Here is a 14,261-nt window from a genome sequence, read left to right as displayed (position 1 = left end):
TGGATTACACTCGGATGATATGATACTTTTATTTATTTATTTTGAATTGTTTTTGGAGTTTAGCATCATTTCAGTGTGACATTTATTTAGATTTGAATTAAAATATTTGTAATTTTTTTATTTTTAAAAAACTTATAATTAAATGAGCCAGTGAGCCAACCCGTTTAACTCACCAACTCGTAGTGGGTCGGGTAGGTTTTGAACTTTTTCAACTCGCTAATACGTGAGCTGGGTTGAGTTGGTCACTAAGTGACCAACCCGTGGTGAGCCGGGTTACCCGTTTTGGCAGCTCTAACAAAAGGCAAACAAATAAGTTTTTAATATTGATAATTTTTGAATCACTTGTCCATTTATAATATTAGATTCTGGAATAGATAAATCTATAATATTTTTTCTCTTGAAACATCTTTTTCTTTATCACCATCTACGATATAATAAAAAAAATGTTAACTAATAATATTGAAACACAAAATAATAAATAATTAAATTAAATTAGGTGGATTGGTGAGTCAACCCAGCTCACCACAGGTTCAACCTGGTGAGTCGGATTAGCTCGCGGATTATAACCCATTTTAACAACGCTACAAATAAGTATTGTGAGATAGAAAATGATATTGAATATAATAATTTACATTGATAAGGTATTGTTAAAAAATATATATAATAATATACAATCAAGATCTTATAATTATGATAATATAGACAAATATCTTCATGCTGATTTATAATTACGATAATATAGACAAATAATTTCTTACATAGTATTTTGATTTATAATTATAATAATATAGACAAATAGTTTCTTAAATAGGATGTCGATGAATAATTACAATAATTACTGTAATATTACATCATAAAAAAAATTAATATTGTGAATCATCAAAATCAAGAGTGAGATAGGATATTTGACAGAGCATTTAATTCTGTCTAACTTTGTACATTAATATTTTTAGATAAATCATAATTAAAAGGTGATAATAATAATAATTTATTTTAAGAGTATGGTTAAGAAAAAAAAAGTTATGCTGTAGGAATGCAAGGAAATATTTCTGTGGTTAATGTTGCGTACTGTGAAGTAGTTTTGAGAGGGAAGAATTTGTCAAAATAATATAGTAAGTGATGAAATTGACAAAACTAGTATAGATTGAGTGAGAATGTATTGACGTAGGAAGGAAAACTAAGACAATCAAGATTGGAATGGAATCAACATCATAACATATGAAAAGTGTTGGGTTTCTGTTCTCTTTTGTATGCAAGTACCTAGAAACTATTAAGGCCAAAAATAAACTACAAGATATACAACAACATTGAAAAAGCTCTAGAGGCAACACAAAATGAAGGAATTAAGATATGAAAACTAAAATTGCATATGGAAAAGCGGACTTCATATAATATTCACCAGAAAAAGTACATCACATATGCAACACATATCTTCACGAGGAGATGACAAGTTTTATGGAAAAACATTAGTGTAAAAAAGTCTTTTCATACTATATTTTTATATTAATTATAATTTATTAGGTATAAAATGTAGTATGACGACACTTTGGTAAATATGAAAAGTTTTTCTACGGATTCATAATTGATATAAAAAGTGTGATATAATGATAAAATTATAATAATTTATAAAACTTTTCTATATCAATTCTACTTATAACCACTATAAAAAGAAATGTGGTGATACATTTATAATATTAAATAAGACTTTACAAATGGTAGATTTTATTTAAATGAAAATGTGTTTTTTTTCTATTCCTTGCGAAACTTTATACGCTAGTTAGTTTTTTCTCTGTCATTCTCAAGCTTTCTTATTTTTTTTCCCTCACCATCATCTTCTACCTCCATACCCACAAAAATGCAAAAGTGGAGTCGGGGACCTCCGTCACGAAATTTGTTTGAATGAAGAAGTGTTGAATTTAGATTATGTTTGTTCGAGTTTCGTTTAATGCGTTTTAATTTTTGTTTAATGAGGAAGTATTATATAAAGTTTATGTTTTTGTTTAATCGATATTTTGTTTGGTTTCGGTAGGGATTTTGTGAGACCGAGACACTAACCTTTGACTTGTGTGTTCCGTTTGTATGCTTCCAGTTTAGACCGATCGGTCCTCTTCCGTATTGACCGCTCAGTGAACTTCAGTCTTGATCGTTCGGTGAACTTCAGTCTTGATCGCTCGGTCACCCTCGTGCAAAAGGGGAAATGTAGCTGCAAAAGGTAATTCGACGCTCAAATTAGGAGCGATTTTATAAACTGTTTATTACAGTTAAGTATGTAAGTCCTAATAGGACGTAATAAAGTATGAGTTGAACCTGTCTTTACCTCAAACCTCAACCCTTATTTATAGAGTTTAAAGGAATCTGACTAATTAATTTATCTCTTAATGATCATTAATGCAAACCTTAACTGCCTAATGGTAACCGTTGCTACATTTATTTGTGCATTAAATCTGCTCAACAGTTGTCGAGACCGTCCGACTGAGAAGCTGGTCGAGAGACCGATCAGTAGTCTGAGACCGATCGATAGCCTGTAAGCCCATAGTAACAGTTTGATATGCATGGTTGTTTTGAAAACATGTTGGTCATGTGTTATCAATTAATTGCTTTCTTTCCATTATATATTTGTATTAAATATTTTTATATTAGTTGCTTCTTAAACAAGTATAAAAAGTAAATTTTTTATATCAGTTTTGGAATAAATATTAAAAGTTCAATATTTTATAGACCTCTGTTTCTTGGTTTGTGAATCGATATAAAAAGTTTTTTAATTGGTATATAAAATAAATTTTCTAAAAAAATAACAGTTGCAAACATTTCAACAATTTTAATGGATATGAAGTATAGTCTTTTTTTAGGTTCCTTATTTGCTAATCGGGTAGATTTTTTAATACATGATAAACAAGTATCATGTTATTGGTTTTTTTATATAAAAATATTAAAATATGTGATGTAAATGAAAATAATATAAGTATATATATATATATATATATATATACTTTGTATATGGGCTAAAATATCCCAAATATTATAGTATAATTATATAATTATTTGCTAATGAATAAAGTTATTTGCTTTCAAAAGTATATTTGTATGCCTTTTGTTTTATGCCAAAAATTTTTAGTTCTACGGATTTTTAACTCTGGCTAGTTATTTATTTTTCCATTATATCTTATCTAAAAACACAGAACAAACACCAAACTACGTGTATACTAAATAAGAATATTAGTAAATACATTATCATATATGCAACGTGTATTAACATTAACTTAATTGTTTAATGATAATTTTTAAGTCTCCTGGAAGCGAAAAACTTGAAAGATTAGTGATTATTTCTCACATATTTTGTAAATATTAAAAGTATATTTTAAGTTTAAATTAACTTTTCAAACTAAGCTAGATTTACATATATTTATATGTTATAAATTAATTTTAATTTTAATCGATGTAAAACTTTTAATTATAAAATTAAATATAGATATTTGTAATGAATAATTTATGTATAGACTATTCTTATTATTATAATAAAAGAATTAATTTGGATGAGATTACATATATTAGTGATAAATGATTAAAATTGAAGGTTGTGTAAGCTTTGTTCTTGTGCTTATGCGAAGTTGTCACGAGACACTTCAAGTGGGGGTACATTTCTTCGCATCGCACCTTCATACTCAAACCTTAACTTTGTTTTCTATCGCTTCCCTCACCGAAAAGAAAGAATGTTGAACATGAAATGGTAAACTTTGCTCGTGAAAGTAAGTAGTTGCGTGCACCTTATTTTTTTCTTTCTTGCAATACGTCAAACACGTGGCAAACTCTTTGCGAAAGAGACAGATCCAAACAATTTCATCAATCTTCATCTTTGTTTTGTATTTTTCGATTATAATCGATATTTGATTAAACCTTTTGTTTGGCAGATTCAGGAATTAATTGATGACCTTGGTTTGAGTGCCTGATACTTCACTAATATACATTTTTGGATAGCTAGATTTTAAATATGTCGATAAGGTGGTTCCTAGATAATTCTAAATGGGAATCGGAAGATCTGATTTTGAATTAACGGTAAAATAAATATTAATAATTAAACAGAATAATGAAAATCTCATAACACTAAGAAAACGCGTTTAATGTAATTAAGGAAAACGTTGAAACTAAATTATGTTCATTTTTATTTAGAATTCTTGATATGTTAAAACAATGTAAAGAAATATCATCATTATTATCTCAATTCAAAGAATATTACATTGGAATCATAATATTAACAAGGAGGGTTTAACTAGACAAGAAAAGAGTAAAGGAAAACATAAAAAGAGGAAAAAAAAAGTTCATAAATCTTTGAAGAGACATCAGCTTCCATATTTTTGTCCTTTGTCCAAAAAATAAATTCCAAGAAGAAAAGGGAGAGACAAAGCACATTCATAGGTGGCAACACTCCCCAAAAAAGAAAAAAAAATACCCAAAAGATATCTAATTCTCTTTTACTACCTTTATATATGTTTGAACGCTCGACATGGAAAAAAAGTGGTCAGTGCATATTTTTTTTCTTGAAAGATGATCAAACTCTTTTCCATCTTGTGCTACCCTTCGGTCTTTTCTTTTTAGGTTTAATCATTCACTAAGTCCTTATTTTCGCATGAAATCTCAATTTCGTCCCTTTTTTTCTGAAAATATCAATTGGGTCCCAATTTTATGAAAATTGCAACAAATAGATCCTTTCCGTTAAATAGTGTCAAACGGCGTTAAGTGTTGTATGACCTGGTATGCTGACAGTGTTATTTTTAACACACGTGTCATTACGTGGATAAATTTTATTATTTTAAATTTTAAATTAAAAATTAAATTAAAATAGGGGAAATTCAATTAGGGCAAAGTTGGCAATTCAATTACAGAATCCTATTCTCTCTGCAATGATAATGTATTCCGGCGACGTCTCCTCTTAAACCCCATGTTTTCCGGCACCAGTCTACAGCCACTCCCCTCTCAACCCTTCCCATTTTCGCGGACTGACGACCCAACCCTAATTCCACAAACCGCATAGCCTCCAAAAATCCTTGTCCCTAAAATCGAACCCTCTCAACCTTTCAAATTCTTCCCCAATACCATCCCACCCCCCTTTCTCCGCCTCCCGCAGCTCCGCTCCCCGGAGCAGCCCCAGCAGAAACGGCAGCGTTTGGAGTCTCCGGTGATCCCGCAAAGCAACCTGGCTCGACAACGCAGACAGAAGATGAGCGTGAAAATTCTCGAAGATTTGGAGGGTTCGAGGGTTGAATTGGCGGAACCAAACACAGATTTAGGTGATTGAGGAGAGATTGTCGGATGAGACAGTGGAGGATTCTGAATCTTAAGATGGGATCCAAAGAGAATCATTCTGCTTTGTGACTTTGATGTTACTTCCCCAGGTCTATTGTCGTCAACAAGAGCATCAACAAGACCCTTTGAATCCAATTTATCCCAATAACGCTTGTGTTCGCCAACTGGGGTTCTGGGGCTGTTTGTTTCTGACCTGAAAGGGTTTTTCAAGCCAGACAAAGGCTTACTGTCGAGTATAGAGGTTGGACTCATCGCAGTCTCAGTTTCACACAACACTTTCGATGTCAAATTGGCGAATAGCTTAGGAGAACTGAAGAAAGACGATACCAAAATAATATAATTTCACCACGTTCCTAATGACACGTGTGTTAAAAATAACACTGTCAGCATACCAAGTCATACAACACTTAACGTCGTTTGACACTATTTAACGGAAAGGATCCATTTGTTGCAATTTTCATAAAATTGGGACCCAATTGATATTTTCAGAAAGAAAGGGACGAAATTGAGATTTCATGCGAAAATAGGAACTTAGTGAATGATTAAACCTTCTTTTTATCATGACTCATTGGGAACTTTAATATTCCTTTTTCATTACCTAAAATTAAAACATTAAATAGAATAAAATAAGCAAAATTTATATTTAAATATAACAAAAAAATAAAAATATATGATTTTTCTAACCTATATGCTGCAAATTTGTTTTCGTAAGGATGGTTTGAGTGAAAAATTACGATAAATAACTTATATCCTTTCAAAATAATAGAATAACTCGAAGAATTATAAGATAAAAATCAAGTTGAAAATAGTGATTACCAAAAAAAAACTTAAGATTTTCAAACTTACATCAACAAAGTCAAGAAAAATATTTCAATTTTTAGTAGATTTGGCTAGCTACATGATAGACTTATAGTAACTCATGTCAAAGACATTCAACATGGCACAGCTGAACGCATGGAATAATATATTAAGTTGAAAAGTAAGAATTGATGGCCTACGTCACTTATTTATTTCCTTTGATTGAATTTATTTTACTAACAAGTCAAACTTATATTTTTATAAATACTCACGGGATATATAAGTGCATAACTAGATATCTAGTTAGAAATTATAATATTAAAGAAACTTAACCTATTCATTCTAGTTGGAAAAATGGCTATACAGTCTTTACTGTGTAGTTGTGGATAATTTCACTTCATATGTGTTACTATGAACTCGCAACCAACTGAACGATAAAAGTACAAAAGAGTCGGCCGATCGATGATACCTCTCAGATCAATAAATCGATCGGTAAAATCAGCCTAACCGATCATACTTCTCACGTCAATGAACCGATCGATAAAATCAGCCGTTAAAGTAATCAATAGTAATAACTGTCGGGGAGTTAATGAAAATAATTGTCATTTATTGACAATTAATATTGTCATTTATTGGTGGTTAATAAGTCAGACCTAACGAACTCATTATAATTTATAAATATTTGTCTGACAAGTCTGACAAAAAGACAGGTAACTTGAACTTTTAACTGAACTTAGAGCTCTGATAACTAATCTTGATTACAAGATTACTACGCGAGGTCACTGACTTGAGCATCGGAGTGTCTTTTATAGGCACCCTCCCACCCGGCTTGGACAAGGAGAAGAGAGAAGACAACACAACTGAACATCGGAACGGACAACTTTAAATGTTTTGGACTAGGATTCTAAATCCTGCCGAAACAATATGGGAAGAAAATATCATAGGTAAATGTTTTGCAAGCTTGTAGCAGAAAATAATCGTTGAGAAATATTGCTATTAATTATTAGCGTGCAATCGATAATGATTGTGGACATGTAATATACGTCAAGATTTTGAAGAATTAACGAAAGTAGCAATGCCTCTAACTTCCATAACTTGGAAGAATCTGTTGTGCTTTTTATCTCTTCTGCCTATGCATCCTACTTTTCCGTCGTTACGAAATCCGAGACTATTTTATCCAGAAGTCTAAAATGGTGAGAGACACTAAAATAGAAGAAAACTTCTAAGTTAGGTTACTAATTAATAATATTGTAAATTTCTTTAAGCAGAGGATTCTTGGGTGGAACCTATACTGATAAGATGTTATAAGTAAAATTTAATTCCAAGTAGCTAAGGTAACGCAATGAATTGGAAAGAGAGACATTGAGTGCGCTGCGCTCTACGTACTCAGCACGTAACTCTCCATTCACAATTAAATTACAACATCAATGGACATCAACTTGATAGTTGATACCCCAACTCACGCATCGACCTTACATTTTTATCCAAAACCAAAAAACGCTAATAAAATTAAAAGTAGCTAAGAGAGTAGATGCGCGTGTATATTACTAAAAAAAAATATGTCATCAGAAAGAAAGCAACCCAGAATTTGGTTCAAAAAAGAAGAAGCATAGATTCAATAAAATAATCTTTAGTTTTGATTGGCCTAATGAAACTAATTTGAATTACCATGTTCTACATTTTACCACTTGCTTTGAAAGTTGGTAGTAACTTAGCGGTATCATTTTCTCTTATTTATCGCTTTGCTAGAAAACACCATGCTACAATCCAGCGACCAGCCATTCTTCATCATTTCGTACAACTTCTTTAATTTGGTTTAATTTCACCATTATAACAAATTTTCCTATAACAAAAAAGATAATTGAGAATCAAAACTTCCTTATTTTCATGGCTACTAATTCACACAGCCAGACTCCGGGACTTTAAATGAACGATTTTCACAATTTATTTGCTTACATTGGCAGTGGAGAAACATGGTAATTAACAAACATTAACGTTAACTAAAACAACCCCGGTGCTCCTCTGCGGGTAGAATAACTTTTACTTCGAGGATAAACGTTGGGTCTGGGTCTGACCTTGATCGCTTCATCTCCAAATTCGCAGGGCTTGTCTTCGTCGATCCTTCCAATTCCCACGCTACGACTCCGAGGCATTTTGATTTTCATGGCTGCGGCTTCGCCAAAGTCAAAGGCACTGCCATAGGTTCGGAGTGAGGCGGCTCTTATGAGCTCCTTGAAGTCGTCGTCGCTTGCGGTGGATCTGGTGGCTGAGCCAACGCTGAAGCTTCTGGGAAGCGTGCAAGGCTGGGCGGTGGGGCAGCCCATGGCAGCGTCGACGTTGGATAATTGGGCAGAGCAATGGATCATGCCTCGGACGTACATGTCTCTGGCCTTCTTGAGGAACCTTAAGGGTGCCTTCATGTAGCGGGTGAGTTTGCTCTCTTTGGTTCTCTCTTTCTGCTTTGTCATGTTGGTTGAAACGTTTCCTCAATCCTCCGTAACTGCTTTAGCGCATTATCTCTATCTCTATTTATATACACAGACACAGTATGCTACGTTGGATGGGAAAAGGTAGCTAGTTATAAGTAGTTAATTATGCCAGTTTGGGACTATTTTTATTACTCGATTCACTGTCTAAAGTAGGACCCCGGATCCTCTCGTGTATATCCTATCCCTTCTATCTGAATTTGAGAACGGGGTAATCATCTATTCACACCTAAAGTCGCTTTATAATGCCAATTTTTTTCTTTTAATTACAATGCAAATTTGACACGAGACAAATTACACTATTCTCTTGGTGTCTTTTTTTTTTTTCTCTTTTCCTTTAGAAATATAGTATTACCAAATGGTAACATTATCAAAAGATAATTTTTGTTAGTACCATTCTACTCCTATCAAGATTGTCAAATGGTAACATTATCAAATGACCATTTTTTTAATTAAGAAAAATTTCTAGCATTTTTTCATGCATTTTTTCTATTAAAAAAATTACCTTTCACTACTTATTATTATTATTATTATTATTATTATTATTATTATTATTATTATTATTATTATTATCAATCCTTTACTTATTGTATTATACGAAGTACACAGGTCGTCTATTTGAAGTGTATCGATCAAGGTCGCAACAAGTCATTCCATGACCGGTCGATGATCGGTTAGAGAGGTCGACCAACCATATCGAGTAGTCCTTCCATTGCAAGTATGCCAACAAATATTAATGATTAATATTAATAAATAAATTATTATATCAAATATGAATATATAATATTAATGAATAAATTGTCATATTAAACATGAATATACTGTATTAATAAATGGACTTGATTATTATAAGCCCTATAATTAGGTGATTAATATCTAGGTAAAGACACTTTTTTCATTCTACTCAAACAGAGACCTATGAAACATTTCTGACTTGAACGTTATAGTGTTTTCTGTAGGTCAACTTCCAGTCGGCTTAGGGTACCTATGGTCAAACAGAGACCTATGGACTTATTATATTATTGTTATTATTATTATTATCAATCCTTTTAATATGAACAAGAATAATTAATCTTAAATTATAAAATACTTGTTTCTTATTAAATAATAACAATTCCTAAATTATAATTATTTTTGTTCTTATTAAGTTTCGTTAAACAGTCTTCGAAGTGCATGATTAACTTTTAGGAATTGAATAGTCGATTAATAATGACTTTGACCCGAGCTTTGTGACAATAGTCATGAAATAAATTTGCAGGGGAATAGGCTTTGGTTCTAAGGGGAACCGCGACCTATTATCCCTGCAAAATTCTGACATTCCTGCCAAGTCAGTCATGAAATAAATTTGCAGGGGAATAGGCCTCGATTCTGAGGAGAACCGCGACCTATTGTACCTGCAAAATTCTGACATTCCCGCCAAGTTAGTTCTGAAATAAATTGGGAGTCAGACCGTTAGGGAATAGGTCTCGGTTCTTAGGGGAATCGCGGTCTATTCCCTGATCTGAACAAATTTTAAATATTTAAGAGAATAGGTCTCGGTTACACAGGGAACCGCGACATAAAGGTTGAAAAAAAAATTTTAAATTGCCATTTCAAATCAATTTTAAATTTTATTTTTAGGAGAATAGGCCTCGATTAAGTTGGGAACCGAGGCCGTATTCCCTCTATTACCCCGGTTTTCTAATGAACCGAGGTAGTAACATTTGATTAGGTTAAAAAAATATTACAGAGAGTGAACAGTTTCGTCTTCCTCGAACGCGAACAATTCTTCTTCTCCAGCGATTTCTCTCTGCAACTTCTTCTTCTTCTATGCCGCCGCGATCTTTCTCCCTTCTTCCTTACGCCACCGTTGCGCCGCCGTCGTCACTGGGGAAGGACTTCCTTCCTCATTTTTCATCACCTACGTTTGTATCCGATCAAATTTGGCTTTGGTCGCCAGAGTTTTTTCGTTTTTTTTATTTTAGTTTTTGGGTTGGTTTGATACGTTTTTTCATTGATTCGGATTATCAAACTTACGTTTTGTTGTATTTTTTTTGTAGGTATTGTGTTTTTTCTTTTAAATTTGTTCCATTTCAGACCGCGAGTTGTTCCATCTTCTCCATTATTGTGTGGTTTTTCACGCTCTCAGGTTCATATTATTCTGTTTATTAATTTTCATTTTGTTAGTTTTTAATTTTTTGTAGGTTGAATATGAATAATTATGTATGATTGAATGTTTGAATTGATAATTTGAATGCTTATTAATTGTTTGATTGTATGATTGTATTATTCTGTTTATTAATTTTCATTTTGTTAATTTTTAATTTTTTGTGTGTTGAATTGAATAATTATGTATGATTGAATGTTTGAATTGATAATTTGAATGTTTATTATTTGTTTGATTGTATGATTGAATTGATTGTATGTTGAATATATGTATAATTGTATGATTGTAATTTTGTAGAATATTTACGTATGGATCGAAATTGGATTAATTTACCAAGGCCAAAGGTTACACGAAATTTTTTTAGAAAAAAAAACAGGGTTTTGGTCGTGGTTCAAGCAGGAACCGCTGTCATATCCCCAAGTTATTACCTTGGTTGTGGTAAAATCGAGGCCAAAGGTTACACGAAAATTTAAAAAAAAAAACAGGGTTTTGACCGCGGTTCAAGCAAGAACCACTGTCATATCCCAGGTTATTACCTCGGTTGGAACCGCGGCTTAAAGTGTCAAAAACAACCGCTATCGTTTTTCTTCGATGCACTAGTGTTTATCTCAAGTTAATAAGAGTGGATGATATGAGAGTAAGAAGGAGTATTGAGTGATGAGTAAAAATTAGTACAATGGTGGAATTGAATATTTATAGGCTTTTTATAGCCTATAAAGGATATAACAACGAATTTTATGAATATGTTGTTAAATAATAATAGAAGTATGCATATCGGATAACCACACTATCTTCCAATATTTTAGAGAGTATTACAATAATGGAACTTTTTGTTATTTTGAACCTATGAACAACACTGGACCGAGTTAGGGTGGGTGAGCACAATTCCTTTTATCAAAATAACTATTACAGTATAATGAACTTTTTTTCTACTATAATAAGAAAACTAAGTAATTAGACTTTAAGCATGCATTTGTTTTCAACAACATTCGTTTAAGAATAGATGTTTAACCGATCGATAGTTGAAATTTTAAGTCTTTTATAGAAAAACATAATTCCAATCTCATTCTTCATTATAGTGATTATCATATCAAGTCAATACCTCGATTTTTAAATTGTTGAAAGCCAAAGGAATATTTTAAAATTTGTGAAGGTCTTTCCTAACAATGAAAATTAAAATTAGGTTCCTCATACTCGAATATGTCAAAATATCATAATACGATTATATATTTACAAATTAAAAGTACGAGAAAAATAAAATAAAAGTTGATTCCAGTGAGTTTTAAAAATCTAAAGGTCTTCAATAACTAGCTAGAGACTTCGTATAAAGTACGATACAAGTCTCTTAAAATGTAGACACTAGTCTCTTGAGCACATAAATGAATTTTGTATACACCAACAAAGTCTTGTCTGCATGCGCAAGGAAGCTAGTCAATTAATAACTATATTGGACCTTTTGTTAGTATAAAACTAGAACGGTTAATTTGATAAATTCTTAATAAGTTAATCTTAACCTACATTTAAATAAGTTCTCTTTTATTGCTTCACCAAGTGAATAGATTAAGAAAAAAGTTTCAATTTCTAATTCTTGGGTTAGGATTAATGATAAAATAGGTTTAATCTCTTACAAATACTTCCATTAACTCTAAAATACTTTTCAAAATTGTACAAGTACTTAAAATATGAAATTGCAAATTAACTTATACATTAATAATAAATTAATGTTTAATTAATTTTATTATTTGTAACTTAATTGGAGGTTAAGGCCTAATTTAACTTATTTGATTGAGTTAACCCAATTCAACTTGGGTTTGATCCAATCCAACATTGTCTGATGTAGGTTCGACTTTGATCGATTTTATCTCAACCTCATTTAAAATGACTTGGCTTGAACTTGGTGTAACATGGGCTTGACCCAACTTGTTCCGATGTGGCTTGACTCAACTTAACTCGATTCTACTTGATTCCATGTCGATCCAACACGACTCAATCCAACATGAGTTTGACTTTATTCGACTTGATATGAGTTTGATTAGACTCACTTTGATGTGAACCTAACTTGACTCCGTTTAACATGGACCCGACTCAACTTGATTCTACATATGTTTAACTTAAGTCTTCTTAAGATACATTTAACTAGATTCGGTCTGAGGTGAGTCCAACTCGACTCGACTTGATATGAGTCTAATTAGACTTGGCCTAATATGGAATCAACACGACATAAGGCAAAGTGAGTCTAACTTGATTTGAGTTGTCCTAAACTCAACTTAACTCGACCTAAGACCAACTCAACTTGATCTAATATAAACTCAACTTAACTAAATTTAAGGTAAACTTGATTTGACTTGACCTAAGACCAATTAAACTTAACCTAGCATAAAGTCAACTTAATTTAGTTCAAGGCAAATCTGATTCGACCTGACCTAAGACCAACTCAACTTAACCTAGTGTAACCAAAACTGAACTTAGTTCAAGATGAATTTTATTGGACCTAACCTAAGACTAACTAAGCTTAAACTAACGTAAATACTTATGCATATAGCACATTCTCATAAGAAAATGTTGAAGGCACTACAAAAAAAATTTATCGACAAAGAGATTTATGTCATCTTTACTAAAACTTAAAAGATTTAAACTATAAGTTACTCTTTTTGGACTTTATTGGAAGAATGTGACATTGAGCTGATTAGATCTCAACAAAAGGCAAACTAATGCATTTATTTAGAAAAAGAAGAAAAATATTTAATCAATTACACATACTATTGAAATGTCATTCTTATTGAGGTTAAAATGTTAAGATTTTCCAATGAGAGCATTATTAGGAGTTTTCTTTGTTAACATTTTCATTATATAAGACCTTTAATTGTATAATATTATTAGTTTAATAATTTATAATGTTCTTTTTATTTGGTTTTTTATATTATATTAGTAGGTTTTGGTTGGGTTTTGTTAAGGTGTAGAGAATAAAGAATTATGCTTTTATTGGATATAATACAATTACCTACCAAAAAATCCATCGGTAATTTGGATGTTAATGATGGTACATACATTGTCCGCAATTACTGAAGATTTTTTTAATCTATCTATAGTTTTACATACAAGAAAATTATTAACTAATTTTAAGTCATCAATATTATGTTAAAAAACACTCACTAATAATGAATATCACTCATTATCGATAAATATTAATTGTCAATAATACCATATATTTTTGTAGTGGCTATAGTCGACACCTTTATCATTATCGCTACTATCACTATCTCATCGTCCTTCCTCTTCTTCTTTTTTCCTTCTTCTTCTTTTTTTTTTCTTCTAACCAATATTTAATTATTTATAATAAATAATTAACTCGATTTTGACAAAAAAATTAATATTTATTTTATTAATAAATTTTTCAACAAATTTACTAATGAATTTTAAAAAAATTAATTACCTATGAATTTAGTGATAGATTTTCAAACAACTAAATTATGAACAATTTTATTGATAAGTTAAAGAAACGCATTGTCGATAGATTCATTGACAATTTT

General features: G+C 31.4%; 1 protein-coding gene across 1 annotated transcript; it reads right to left on the bottom strand.

Moving 5' to 3' along the window:
• Positions 1 to 7,957: 7,957 nt before the first annotated feature.
• On the bottom strand, positions 7,958 to 8,626 carry LOC108337282 (uncharacterized). Its single transcript, XM_017573777.2, has one exon. It carries the CDS (start codon positions 8,565 to 8,567, stop codon positions 8,100 to 8,102), a length of 468 nt encoding a protein of 155 aa, XP_017429266.1. The 5' UTR covers positions 8,568 to 8,626; the 3' UTR covers positions 7,958 to 8,099.
• Positions 8,627 to 14,261: the final 5,635 nt, after the last annotated feature.

The sequence above is a fragment of the Vigna angularis genome, chromosome 1, assembly GCF_016808095.1.
Source record: "Vigna angularis cultivar LongXiaoDou No.4 chromosome 1, ASM1680809v1, whole genome shotgun sequence".
In the NCBI taxonomy this organism is placed as follows: domain Eukaryota; kingdom Viridiplantae; phylum Streptophyta; class Magnoliopsida; order Fabales; family Fabaceae; genus Vigna; species Vigna angularis.
This window is presented reverse-complemented; position numbering and strand designations above follow the sequence as displayed.